The 14,116-nt window shown below is 48.7% G+C and overlaps 1 protein-coding gene across 1 annotated transcript; it reads right to left on the minus strand.

The window, feature by feature from the left end:
- Positions 1-2,686: 2,686 nt before the first annotated feature.
- On the minus strand, positions 2,687-6,238 carry TUFM (Tu translation elongation factor, mitochondrial). Its single transcript, XM_063099956.1, has 10 exons — positions 6,114-6,238; positions 5,825-6,019; positions 5,208-5,374; positions 4,848-4,952; positions 4,593-4,757; positions 4,313-4,445; positions 4,125-4,229; positions 3,840-3,991; positions 3,619-3,738; positions 2,687-3,054 (listed from the first exon to the last, which is right to left on the minus strand). Exons 1-10 carry the CDS (start codon positions 6,154-6,156, stop codon positions 2,881-2,883), a joined length of 1,359 nt encoding a protein of 452 aa, XP_062956026.1. The 5' UTR covers positions 6,157-6,238; the 3' UTR covers positions 2,687-2,880.
- Between the last annotated feature and the right edge of the window lie 7,878 nt (positions 6,239-14,116).

The raw sequence follows: 14,116 nt of genomic DNA on the forward strand, positions 1-14,116 counted from the left end.
CCTGCCTATAGTTTCTTCTTTAGAGAGACTAAAGTTATAGCTGTCAGTCTTATGGGTATTAATAATACAGTTATCTCATTATCTCTTCCTTTCTCACCACAGGAAAATTGTAGCCAATTTCTCCAAAACCTTTAGGGTAAGGGGGAACCAAATCAGGATCTAATGCTTTTCATTTGAAAGGGAATTAAGACTTAATTGTGTAGTTGATGTCTGTGAGGTTCTGGATAACTGGATGGCTAAAAGTTTGTGAGATCGGAGCCCTGTTCCCATGATGGGGCAGTGTAGCCGTGCAGGCCCTGAGCAACTGCTGACTTCCCAGTGACTGTTTTCTTACTTGAAATTGGTCTCATCTCGAGGTATGATTTGAAGTTTGCATTTCTCTTTTTGTTTTGGTGGCTAGCTGGTTGAAGTTTTCATTTCTAATACAAGTACAAGTACCTCATGAATTTTGTCCACTTGTATGTTGAAAACTGCTTCATTGTTTCTGGCCATTGGAAATAAAGGGCTAATTAATTAGTACACGGCTGAGAGGTCTTGGGTGTGGGTGAAGAGCTGTAAAGATGAAGCTGCTGTTGGAAGGAGGGGGAGACGGGGGAGAAGATTGTTGTTCCGTTTGGGTGGTGGTGGTGGGTTTGTTTGGTGGCTGGCCAGTATGGGGATCTGAACCCTTGGCCTTGGTGTTGTAACACTGTGCTCTAACCAACTGAGCAGCCGGTCAGCCCATGCAGGACAAGAAGATTGAAGCAGGGGGTGTAGAAGTGAGAGAGCTCTCAGAGTATATGGCGATGGGGTGCGTGGGTTGGGAGCAGCGATGAAAGAACCAGGAGCCGGAAAGCCTTCAGGTGGGCTCAGGACGTTTGAAGTGCAGGTAGAAATCACAGGTCTCTTATATTTTGAATGTAATTGCAGGTATGACTGGGTCATACTTCTAGTGCTTTATGGGAGGCTTGCAGATTGCTTATAATTTATCTTATATATTTATCATCTTTGAGCAGAAATCTCAAAGTTGGAAGGGAACTTAGCCTTCATCTGGTCAGGAATTCCCCTTGAAACCTTTCAGCCTTGTCTTGAACACTGAGGAGGTTAGGAGAAAGAATCCTGCCCTATCATTGGATAGTACTTTTTTGCAGTTTCTTTTTTTTGGTGGATGGGCGCTGGCCGAATTGGGGATCTGAACCCGTGGTCTTTGTGGTATACAGCTCAGCTAACCTGTCAGCCTGTGAAGTTCTTCTTAATGTCTTTCTCTCTCACCTGCTTCTCTCTTAGTTTGCATTTCCTTTAGAGCCTTTCCTTCTGGGTGCTTGTCTCGGTGGGTTATCCTGGATATGTTCATTTTTCAGGATCCAAACATAAAAGATGCCCATTAATACCTGCTGAATGTTAACGTTTTTTGTTTAGGATTAGCATCCTTGCTAGTCATTCCAAGTTTTTAAAAAATATCAGCATTTTATTTCCTTTACATTTGGTTAAACAGCCATTTGCTTAATTTTAAATCTCAGTGAATGTTGAAAATGAAATTCGACTTTTCACTCCAGTACCTGGAACCGGTAGCACCGTGGTGATGACCCATCAAGTGTACTTCGGGAAGGCTTGCTTATCAAGCAAGTACCTCTTATGTGCTGGAGATGAACCACATTAGCCGAGTAACTACTCAAAAAGGTTTGGCACCTGAGCTAAGCCCATGCTGGCCTCAAGTGATAACCATATTCTTCCCCAATATATCCCAGGAGGAGGTAGTTTTTGAGTTGAGTCTTAAAGGATGGATATGAAGAAAGTGGGTGAATAAGAAGTAGGGTACCGACACGTAAAAAAAAAAAAAAAAAAAAAAGATGGGATGGAGAGAAGTGGGAGAGCTAGGAGCAGGCTCCCAGGTAAGTGGGGCTGAGTTACCTCTCAGCCATTGGGGGCTAGTCTACAAGTGAGCGAGCTGATAAGTGTTAAAGGTGACTAGAAAGAGCATCCAGCTGTGTTGTGGATGACCAGGAAAGGAATGAGGCTGGAGACCTAAGACCAATTAGGAGCTGATGGGATGACCCAGGGGAGGAGGGTCTACTCTTAGATAGGTGTAGGTAATGAGAGAAGGAAAGGGATTCTGAAGTTGTAGGAAGTAGAATCTGCTCATTGGGACATGTGGGGATGAAATAAATGTATTTGTATGTGAAAAGGACATGCTATGATAATATGTCCCCTGATACTGTGAAGAGGGTGGGAGATCCCACTGTGGAAGTTGAATGGTGGGGCCTTGGTGAGGTGATTAAATTGTGAGGGCCATGTCCTAGTATAATGGATTAAATCCATTGATGGTCTGATGGTAGTCATGAGTGTTGTTCTCAGGGCTTAAAAGGACAGCCAGGGAGGAGGTTACCTCTCTGATCAAGCCATCTAACATCTCATAATGTGATACTCTGCTTGCTGAAGTCACCACCAAAGGCCCTCATCAGATGTGTTCCCTGGACTTTGGATCAATAACCACAAAACTCACTGGACTAGATTTCTCTTTTCAAACTGTCACAGTACTACTGAGGATGGCTTTGAAAAGACAACCATAGAGATGGACTAGACTCTAGAAAGGAACTCAGTTAAGATGGCTCTGGGATCCCACAAGCTAATCTGTCCTGGGTTTCAACTCCCTTTTTGTACTCCTCCATCCTGTCCAATTTATACAAAAGACACAAGACAAGCAGGCTAACTTACTATTCACAGAACAGTTTATTGGCCTGCCTTATCTGGCAGGCCACCCCTTCTGCCCGGGGGATGTGTCCGTCTAGCTGAACTCTGCTGGGTTGCAGCTTATGCCCTGAGGGAGGCACCAGAAGCAGGAGGGAACACTGGCCAGGGCAACTCTTATCTGCAAGAGAACCTGAGCAGAGGTCCACACCCTCAACTCCACTTGATGTTTTTGTCTTCGTTGGTCATGGCCAGCGTGTCAGTGACCAGGCCGGTGCCAATGGTCCGGTTGCCATCTCGCAGGGTGAAACGCTGGCCTTTCTCTAAGATCATTGGCTGCCGCAAGATTAGACTGAGCTTCAGGTCCTCCCCGGGCATGGCAAGCTCCTGGAACAGGGAGAGAAGGATCACACATGGCCTTCGTGGTGCATGCTTTCTGTACCTGTTTGCTGGCTACCACAGAGGTCTGAGGCAGAAGGGTTCTGTCTGGGGACAGCTTCATCCAAGCCAGCTGTCACAAATGCAAACAACACGTTCAAAGGCAGGAGAACATAAAAGAGACCAGAGATCAGTACTCCTAAGATAAATTTTTGAGAACAAAATGTTCAGAAAATTTTGATTATGCAGGTTTCTTAGCCACAGGACTTCTCTGAGCTCTAATAGACAGCAAAACTTTCAACAAGAGCCCTCTTCTAAGAAATCTGCAGGTGAATGTATAGTAGAGTTTTTCGCCTCCTCCAGCCTAGGGCATACTGCATGAAGGCTCACTCCCCCTCAACCCCGGTGGTCAGCACCCTTCCATCTATCGGTTTCACCTCAATCAGCATCAGCATCTCTTCACCCAAGGAAATTAAGCCACCCAGGCTGTCATGTTCCATCTTTGGAACTAGGAGTGAGGCAGAGCTGATAGGAAGAGTGCCCTCTCCTCCACATTCCCTACATCCACTATACCTTCCCTGGAGGCAGGATGACACGGCAGGCCATGTCCCAAGTCAGGGAGAACATGACAGGCATGAAGTGGGATACAAAGGGCTTGTGGCGGCCACCCTCCTCCTTGCTGAGGATGTATACCTGGAAGACAGAGCAATGAGGGTGGAACTGGGTTGGTGTGCACTGCCTCTGTGCAGGGATGGCTTGGCTCGGCCCTGCCCACCATCTCGGGGAGCCCTCACCTGGGCCTCCACCTTCTGGTGGGTTTGGATGGAACCTGGCTTGGCCATGACCAGGCCACGCCTCAGGTCCTCCCGCTTCAAGCCTCGGACCAGGGCCCCGAGGTTATCCCCTGCCTCTGCTCTCTCTAGGCTCTTGTGGAACATCTCAATGCCTACAAGGGAAGAAAGGAGGGAGGAGAAGGGATGAGGGAAGTGAGTCTGAGGCAGAAGGAAGGCATGAGGGATCTGCAAGGGGAAAGGTCATCCTGAAGCCAGCCCCTGGGTCCCAAGGCTTTCTTTCTATACCTGTCACCACAGTGTGAATGTTCTTGCTATGTCCCAGGAACTCACACTCGTCTCCCTTCTTCAAAATCCCACGCTCCAGCGTACCTGTCACCACGGTGCCCCGGCCTGGGAGGGAACAGGACAGGGCATCAGGGACTTCGGTGTAGGCTATTGCTGGGGGAGGGAGTGTGAATGAGCATAGTCCTCACCAGGGATAGAGTAAACTGACTCTACAGGCAGCAGGAAAGGCTTGTCCAGGTCCCGGGTGGGCACCGGGATGTAGGTGTCCACAGCATCCAGCAGCTTCTGCACAGACTTCACGCCTAGCTCAGGGTCACGTTGCTGTTGGTGAGGTGACAAGACTCTTGAGATTTCCATTCTGCTTCTCTTGCTTACCAAAGCCACTCCCAAAATGCAGAGCAGAGCTCTTGATGCTCATCTAGCCCCATCCTCTTCCAGCCAGCAGCCCCAACCCAACCCTGCCTTCACCTCAAGGGCACAGAGAGCAGAGCCTATGATGACTGGGGTCTCCTCCCCTTTGTAGCCAAACTCAGTGAGCAGTTCCCGGATCTCCAGCTCAACCAGCTCTACCATCTCAGAGTCCTGGACAGCGTCTGCCTTGTTCACATACACCACAATATGCTCTACCCCAATCTACAGAGATGGGAAAGAGATAGGGATAATGTCCAGAGTGGCCCAATGCTCCACTCTTCCTCTTTCCACCCCTGCCCAGGCTTCAAATACCTGTTTGGCCAGTAATAAGTGCTCTCGGGTCTGGGGCATGGGGCCATCATTGGCTGCTACCACCAAGATGCAGCCATCAAGGGGAGCAGTGCCTGTGATCATATTCTGGGTAGGAAGAGAGGAAACACTAAGCCTAGTTCAACAACTTCCTCAGCTCCACATCCATCTAACCAAGTGCAGCAGATAGAAACTGAGGCCCCCCCTTTCTCTGCCATCTTCTCACCACCCACTTTGAGTGGCCATGGGACAAATCTGTAATTTCATATGCAAACATCTGGAATATCTTAACCTCCTCCGTCCAAAACCTAACATTTATCCGGACAGGAGGCAGCTTCCGGCCCAGTCCCCAGCAACCCTCACCTTAACATAGTCTGCGTGGCCCGGGCAGTCTGTGTGGGCATAGTGGCGGGCAGCAGTGCTGTATTCCACATGGGCTGCGTTGATTGTGATCCCCCGAGCTCGCTCCTCCGGGGCATTGTCAATTTCCTCGTACTTCTTGAATTTAGCCCCACCTCCCTCAGCTAGAACTAATGGAGGGAAGTGAACACACTTCTCAGCTAAAGTTCTAGAGCTAGAGGCAGGGCTCCGGCCACACCCCTGGGTCCCTCCCACCTAAACAAATGACAGTCTGGAAGGATAAAGCTTCCATGACCCCCTCCCTCAAGTCTCTTAACTTCCAGCAGAGATAACTTTGTGTCAGAAAGAAACGTTAGAGGGCCTCAAGGGCCCGCCCTGCCACTATTCCAGGGTAAAATCTCTGCTTACAGAGCATTCCCCAAGGCTAGAGGGAAACCATTCAGCGTCCTCCAGTTTATGCATCACAGAGTTTTTCGTGTTCAGGAGAAATCCGTCTCCTGCATCTTCCAATCCACCTCCCGTCCTTGTTCTGTCTCTTGGAGCCATATTAACTCCAGCAACATTCTTCTGGCCCCACCTTCCTGGATCCAGGTCCCGCCCCCCACCACAAGCCCACTCACTCTTCGTGATGGCCGCGGTCAGTGTGGTCTTGCCGTGATCCACATGGCCGATGGTACCCACATTCACATGGGGCTTGTCGCGCACGTAGGTCTTCTTGGCCTCCACCGCCAGGCCGCGGCACAAGAGGGACAATGCCGGGGTCTTCTGCGGCCGCAGCAGACCCTGCAATAGTGGGGTCGAGCCGGCGCACAGACCTGCCGAGACAGAGGCTTGGAGTCAGGGCGGGGGTCCAAGCCCGGCTACCCGCGACGCCCCCCGCTGGGCCGCCATCGCCCCCCCGCCCCTCACCGCTGAAGCGCGGCGTCGCGCGCAGCAGGTTGGCGGCCGCCATTGTGGCCGTACTCGCACCCCGGGAACCGGGTACCGCGAGGCCGCGCGTGCAACAGAGGAAGGGCACTTGCTGCTGGAAATCGCTTCCGGCGGAAGAGAGGGCCGAGAGGGCAAGTCTGGGAGCCTCTAGTCGCTAGTTTCTATGGTCATCTCCGCCCGCTTCCGGGCGCAGGCGGAAGTCGTCAAAGGGACGGTTGTCTCAGGGTCGGGGAGGGCTGAAGAGGGTTTCCACAACTCACTCGGGGCCTGTGGGTTGAGGCGCAGCGTAGTTCTCTCTGGCCGCGCCGAGGGGCCGAGGGGGACGCGGCAAAGTGGGGCGTCCCACAATGCACCAGCGCCCGGAAGGCTCATGGTCCTTGTAGTTCACAGGGCGGCGGCTGTGGGAGCTCTTGGGGTGGGAGTTAGGTAGGGCTAGGCCGGAGGCAGAGGGAGGATCCTGGCCTCCAGGAGGCACAGGCGGCCCCGGCGCGGACTGCTCAAGAATGTCCTGGGCCCGGCGGAGAGAGGCCCCGAGCCCCCTGGAGGCCGACTCACTACGCGGGTCTCAGGAGAGATCTGGCGGCGCCTGGGCCTCAACTGGAGGTAGGACTAGGCCCTTGGTGCCTTTCGGGAGTGGGACCCAAGTGGGACCCATCTCTCCCCTCAGCCTTTGTTTTGTTATCTGTAAAACGGTAATAGTATCCAGTTAGGGAAATCCTGATGCGTGCCCCTGAGAGGAAGTGAACTGGATAGGAGTCAGGGATGGGGTCCCGGGGCCTTCAGGTCCCACAGTTCTTGACCCTCAAATACCCGCCCTTCTGGCTCGTAGTCTGCGGGGACCCTGTACCGCCTGACCTCACAGGGCCAGGGCCCCAAAGACAGAGCTTTGCTGCCCACCCCTGTGGTCCTTCAACAGCCTATGGAGCAATTCCCTCGGTCGTCGCCCCACCCACCCAATTTTGCAGATGACACCGAGGATAAGGGACCAGCTTGTGGAGCCTGAGTCTTTCTTGTTCCCGCAGTGGCCCCAGCACCTCACAGGGTGGGGCACGCAGTAAGTGCTCAATAAATGTCTGCTGACTGAGTAAATGAGTGCAAGGGTAGTAAATAACTCTTAACTTTCACATCCATCATCTCATCACAGCTGCCCAGCATCACACTGAGGTGATAACAGCAGCTGCTTAACCCTGATTTATGTTTCCGAAACTCACCAGATCCTAAGACTCAACTGACAAGGTTTCAAATAGATTCCCTAATTCCTCTCCTGGAGGTTATGATTCAGTGAGGTCTAGGCACAGACTGGGAAACTATATAGCACACACACACACCCTTCTAAAATGTGGAGGAGTTTGGGAAACTCTGAACTAGAGCTTTTTTTGTATCAGACTTTCATATTTGTTCAGAGTCTGTGCTCCCAATGCCACCTGTGTGGTAGGATCTATTTTCCCCCGTTACAGGTGAGAAAACAGACTCGAGGTGGTTAAGGAGCCTAACACAACTAACCCCCCAAAAGTGTGCACCTAACCACCGCACTGTACTATATCAACTATCATTTTGCCACTCTGATAAAGTGAGGAACTTGCTAAGACTTCTCTCCACCTGGGCCTCTAGTCCATCAGCTCTGCTTAGGAAGGGCTGATATACAAAAGAGTTTTGTTTCTACCCTGTACTTCAGTCACTTCACTACTGGGAATTTATGCTAGGACACTCTTAGCCACTTAGCAAGATGTGAGTTTTTGGGGGTGGTATTTGAACCCAAATGGTTTCTATTTTAGTGGCGCTTTTTTTTTCTTCTTTTTTTAGGTGGCTGGCTCATACCAGGATCCAACCCCTGACCTTGGTGTTATAAGTTTGCACTCTAACCAACTGAGCTAACTGACCAGCCCCTTGATTCATTTTTTAAGCTCGATATTTACTTACGACAGTTTTTTACAAACTAATATACAAGGTCAAGGGTTAGGTTCCTTGTACTGGCCAGCTGCCAACAACAAAAAAAGGAATCATTTTAAAGAACACTATTTGGTAGGTAATATTATGGGTGGTATGAATATAGCTAGTTTTGGGGAAGATGAATGACTGAAGTTTGAGAAACACAGTGCTCAGAAGAGTCTAAAGGGAGAAATATTTTTCTAGAGCTGTTGACTGTAGTATGCTCTGTAATAGTGAATGGTTCAGTCAGGAGTCTGATTTACAGATAATAAATTTTACATTGGCTGGGTTAAACAGAAGAGGGATTTGTTAAGGGTATTAAGCAGCTTACAGAATTGTGGGGCAGGCTGCTGGAGAAATAGTTCCAAGCCATAGAACTGATCTGACCTGATAAGAAAACTGCCGCTACTGCCACTGCCACCAAACACTAAATGCCAGGATTTAGACTTGTCTGAAACAGCTACTGCTGGTGGTATTGAAGCCACTTCTGCATCGAGAAAGAGACCATCAGCTGGCCAGTTATCTCAGTTGGTTAGAGCATGGTGCTGATAGCGCCAAGGTGTCCAGGGTTCGATTCCTGTACCAGCCAGCTGCCAAAAACAAAGTGATTCTCCCTCCAACCCCACAAACCCCAAAGCTAGGCATGTTCAAAGCCTCACATGAATGTGTCTCATTAGAGAAACCTAGATCATATGTCAATGTTCTTGTATCAGAGGAGGCTGAGAGATGTATTCTAACTTTGATGGTGGGGAGCAGGACTGATGATAGCATGGCATTTCCCCAGATGTAGAAAATCTCTTCAAATGATGTCTGGCCAAAAACCAAAATGCATGGTTATGAAGACACCTTAAGCTATGAATGGTATGGGCCGGCCTGTGGCTCACTCAGGAGAGTGTGGTGCTGATAACACCAAGGCCACGGGTTCGGATCCCATATAGGGATGGCCGGTTTGCTCACTGGGTGAGCTTGGTGCTGACAACACCAAGTCAAGGGTTAAGATCCCCTTACCGGTCATCTTTGAAAAAAAAAAAAAAAAAAGCTATGAATGGTATGCTGAGACTGAGAACCCAGAATGATGGTAACTGAGAGTTGTGCTAATGCCCTAAGTTTTGGTCACACTCTCATCTAGGTGAGGGCCTGGCCAAAGGGGGAATTGTTAAATAAAAATTATAGGAGGCCACTGTTTTGCCTTTTTTTTTTCTTTTTTTGGATGCTAGCCAGTTCAGGGATCCCAACCCTTGACCTTTCTGTTATAACACTGTATTCTAACCAACTGAGCTCATTGGCCAGCCTCTTTTCTGTATATAAAATCAATCTCCTCTGTATGGTTCATTGGAACACTTGTTCTATTCTGTGGAGTAATGTGTTGCCCCATTCCAGAATCGCAATAAAGCCAATTGAGATCTTTTAAAAAAAAAAAAGATGACCAGCCATACTTATGACCAATATCTCAATGAAAGTGTGGAAAGAGGATAGTGTCCAGTGTGTGGATATGGTAGCATGAACTTTGGCATAGCCACTAGATGAAATGTTAATGGGCTAGTTCAGAGTTGCAGAGACTAGGGGAGCCAGCCACCTGTGAAAACACTTGTGAGCAGTGTTAAATGAAGAAGGAAGGCTGACTATTGCAGAAAAATAGCATGTGTAGAAGGTGTGTGGTGGGGGGGCGGGGGTCGAGGGGAGGAGACAAAAGAAGTCAAAAACAATTTGTGACTTTGGAGTCTGTGAATTTGCTTGGAGAAGGAGAGAGATTTTCTTTCTTTCAGACATTTATGTGATCACAGTTAAAGAAAGAAAAGTTCTTTGTGCAGAATCTTGAACTCTTTAAAAAGATGCTCTTGAAATCAAATGGCCTTCCAACTCCCCCAGCAGTGTTTATTCTGTTGTGTAGCAGACACTCTGAGCTCCTATTTAACGGACATTTTTCCATCTTTCTACAGGTAGGGACCTGATTTTGTTTAGGGTGGCTCTTTCCCCAGTTCCAGGAAGAAATCCTAACAGGTCTAGTCCAATTCTGGTGGTCCAGTTCTCCTGGCTAGGGGTTCTGTTTAGGGATGGGTATGTGACTCCTTTGGAGTTAATGACTGGTAAGAGGAGATCCGCTTGTGGGGGGCTTCCAGGAAAGGTTCCTCACTCTTAAGGAGACACCGAAGAGACGAACATCCTTCCAACTCTGGATATTGCTGAGTCTGGATGGGAAACCTGGAATTACTATTCTCATCTTACTCCCAGACAAGGCCAAAACCCAGAGGAGGGCAAGGCGAAGAGCATCTCAGAGGACTGGGCTCCTTGTGGTGTGAGATGATGAATCTCCTTATTGTTTAAATCAAACTGTCAGCCAAGTACATCCTAACAGATGCTCTCTCTTACAGCACTTGGTACCAAGACATGTTTCTTGGTTTTACTTGTCTGAGACAGTGATCTGAGTAGGGCCGAGACTGGCCTTCATTTATTTGTGTCTGTATCCTCTGTGCCTGGCCACAACAGGCTTCCATGAATGTTTGCACTTGAACTATTAATAAATAAGCCTTCCAAACTGAAGGGGCCAGCACTGTGGTTACACACTAACATGCCCAAAACAGGACTCTTCATTTCCTCCCACATTCTCCCTCTACATCTGAATAAAGGGCACTGCCCCTCTCCCTTCCCCTCACTCCCACACCTAACCCATTACGCAGTCCTGCTGGTTCTCTCTCCACACTGTACCCCAAATGTCGACACTGGTTCAATCTGGAATCATCTCTCATCTAGGTTACCTCAAGAACTACCCAGCTTCTCTTATTCCCCAGCACCTGTCAAATCCATTCTCCATACAGCAGTCAGATCATTCTTTAAAATATAGATCAGGGGGCCGAGCCCGTGGCGCACTCGGTAGAGTGCTGCGCTGGGAGCGTGGCGACGCTCCTGCCGCGGGTTCGGATCCTATATAGGAATGACCGGTGCACTCACTGGCTGAGTGCCGGTCACGAAAAAACGACAAAAAAAAATATAGATCAGGGACTGGCCCATGGCTCACTTGGGAGAGTGTGGTGCTGATAACACCAAGGCCACGGGTTTGGATCCCTATATAGGGATGGCTGGTTGGCTCATTGGCTGAGCGTGGTGCTGACAACACCAAGTCAAGGGTTAAGATCCCCTTACTGGTCATCTTTATTTAAAAAAAAAAATGTAGATCAGAAACTCATCCTCAATGACTCCTCATTACACTCAGAATAAAATGTAAGCTCCTACTTTAATGAGTGAATTTGAGGCTGGCCGGTTCTAACACTCAGTTGGTTAGAGTGTGGTGCTGATAACACCACGGTCCGGGGTTCCATCCCTGTACCAGCCAGCAGCCAAAAAAACAGAAAACAAAACCAAAAAATGGGTGAATAGTACCTCAGTGGTGGTAAGTGGTAGGTGAATTTTATCTCAACAATACTGTTACAAAAAACACTCATCCGGGCCGGCCCATGGCTCACTCGGGAAAGTGTGGTGCTGATAATACCAAGGCCACGGGTTCGGATCCCTATATAGGGATAGCCTGTTGGCTCACTGGGTGAGTGTGGTACTGACAACACCAAGTCAAGGGTTAAGATCCCCTTAACAGTCATCTTTTAAAAAAACAAACAAACAAATCCCACTCATCCCAATTCCTCCCCATGGCCCACAAGGCCTGCACGATCTGGCCCCTGCCCACGTCTTTGAGCCCACCTAGTACAACTTGCCTTTAACACTTCCCTCCAGCTACACTGGCCATCCATCTATTTTGCAAACATCCCATGACTGTTTCTACCTTGGGACCTCTGCAGACCTTCTTCCCTCTCCCTGGAATGCTCTTCCCTGCAGCTTTCTCCATGGCGTGTTCATTCTTGTCATTCAGGTCCCACCTCAGATGTCACGTATTAGGTAGCTCCTAAGTCACCCTCTCATCATATCAATTGTCATTGATTTTTTTCATAGCACCTAAATAACCAAAATTATCTTATTAGTTTAGTTGTGTTTTCTCTTCTCTCCAGCTCATGACAGTAAGAACTTATGTTTTACCCACACCTAAGAGGTGAGTAAGGGTTTGTTGAAGGAATTACTTGTTGAATCATTTCAGTTCAGCATTTGTGTTGGGCTTATTAAGTTCCCTGATGTTTTCAATTGAAAGAAAATTTTGTACTCGCATTTGTTTCATAAATAAAAATGAATCACTGTAACTTCTTGGGCCTCAGTTTTGTTATCTATAAATTGGGGCTGGAGGTTAGACTACGTGATCTCTAAGATTTCTTGTAGCTTTAAAACTTCTAAAAGAAGGGTGGGGTCTGGTGTCACTGAAATAAGGGCTGGCCAACAACTTAAGTGGCAAATTCAGGACTAGGTCCTGGAGCTTTGTCCTCCCTAAGTGCCACTCAACAAACCCTTACTGGAAGCTCAGGGGCATCCCTCACTCTTCTCCACCAGCCAGCCTGGCAATGCCTCCTCAGAAATCTCTCTGGATATTCCCCTTGGCACCATCCCTACTGAACTGCCCTGGCCAGGCTGGCATCAGCCCTGTCCTGGACTACTGCGCCAACTTCCTCCCTGCTCCGGGCCTCCCGCCTTCCACCCCAGCCCACATCATGGCCCCAGGTGCCTTTCCAAACATAAAGCTCTGATCACACCCGTGTCACTAAGATGTAACCAGACATACCCAATTAGAAACACTTTGTGAGTGGCACACAAAAGCTACAAAATAAAAGGCACTTGAGAGGTGGCCTAGAGGGGTCAGCCATGCATGGCTTCCTAGAGGAGGCCACACTTCCCCCACTCAGGTTCAGTAATTCGCAAGAATGACTCACAGAATGCAGGAAAGCACTATACTTGGGACTGCAGTTTTATTATAAAGAATACAAATCATGGGCCGAGCCCGTGGCGCACTTGGTAGAGTGCTGCGCTGGGAGCGCGGCGACGCTCCCGCCGCGGGTTCGGATCCTATATAGGAATGACCGGTGCACTCACTGGCTGAGTGCCGGTCACGAATACGACAAAAAAAAAAAAAAAAAAAAAAAAAAAAAAGAATACAAATCAGGATGAGTCAAATGGAAAGACACATAGAACAAGTTCTGGGAGGGTCCAAATGCACAGTCCCTGTGCTCGCTCCCTGTGAAATCAGGGCATGTCACCCTCCCAGCACATCATGTGTTCACCAGCCAGGACACTTATTTATTTATTTATTTTTTTAAAGATGACCGGTAAGGGGATCTTAACCCTTGACTTGGTGTTATCAGCACCACACTCTCCCAAGTGAGCCATGGACAGGTCCTGACCAGGACACCTATTGAGCTTCACTGACCAGAGTTTCTACTGGGGCTTCATTATTTAGGCATGATTGATTAAATCATTGGCCATGTGATTAATCTCAATCTCCAGGCCTCTTCTCCTCCCTGGAGGTCGGGCTGGCTCAAAATCCCAACCCTCTAATCACAAGGTTGATCTTCCTTGTGACCAGCCCCCATCCAGAAGCTATCTGGAAGCCTGCCACGAGTCACCTCATTAGCAAGAAGCCAGGTGTGATCTAAGGGACTCATGAACACCAGACATTTCTATCACTCAGGAAATTCCAGGTGTTTAGAAGGTCTATGCCATGAACCCAAGACAAAGATCAAACAAATTATTATATAACAAATGATCATTGGGTGACTCAAGCTGAGCTGATGAGACTTAACCCTATTTCATTTGCTGGAACTACTGGGAAAGCTACAATCTTTTTCTGTGAGGGTCATCTAACTGTTAGAATGAGGCTTGGAGCTGCTGGTAGCCATCTTGCTACCTATGAGGGGACAACCTGCCTGAAGACAGTCCAGAGGAAAGCAGAGCTAAAAGAGACTGCATCCAAGTTCAAAGTGACATTGAGGGCCGGCCCGTGGCTCACTCGGGAGAGTGTGGTGCTGATAATAACAAGGCCACGGATTCGGATCCCATATAGGGATGGCTGGTTAGCTCACTGGGTGAGTGTGGTGCTGACAACACCAAGTCAAGGGTTAAGATCCCCTTACTGGTCATCATTAAAACAAAACAAAGCAAAACAAAGTGACATTGAGTCTCTG

This window comes from Cynocephalus volans, chromosome 6 (assembly GCF_027409185.1).
Source record: "Cynocephalus volans isolate mCynVol1 chromosome 6, mCynVol1.pri, whole genome shotgun sequence".
Lineage (NCBI taxonomy): Eukaryota > Metazoa > Chordata > Mammalia > Dermoptera > Cynocephalidae > Cynocephalus > Cynocephalus volans.

Coding starts and splice junctions, on each gene's coding strand:
- TUFM (XM_063099956.1), bottom strand. CDS start 6,156: ATGGCGGCCGCCAACCTGCTGCGCGCGACGCCGCGCTTCAGCG. Junction 4,758..4,847: donor ACTTATTACTGGCCAAACAG/GTATTTGAAGCC, acceptor CCATCTCTGTAG/ATTGGGGTAGAGCATATTGT. Junction 4,446..4,592: donor CTGCTCTCTGTGCCCTTGAG/GTGAAGGCAGGG, acceptor CCTCACCAACAG/CAACGTGACCCTGAGCTAGG.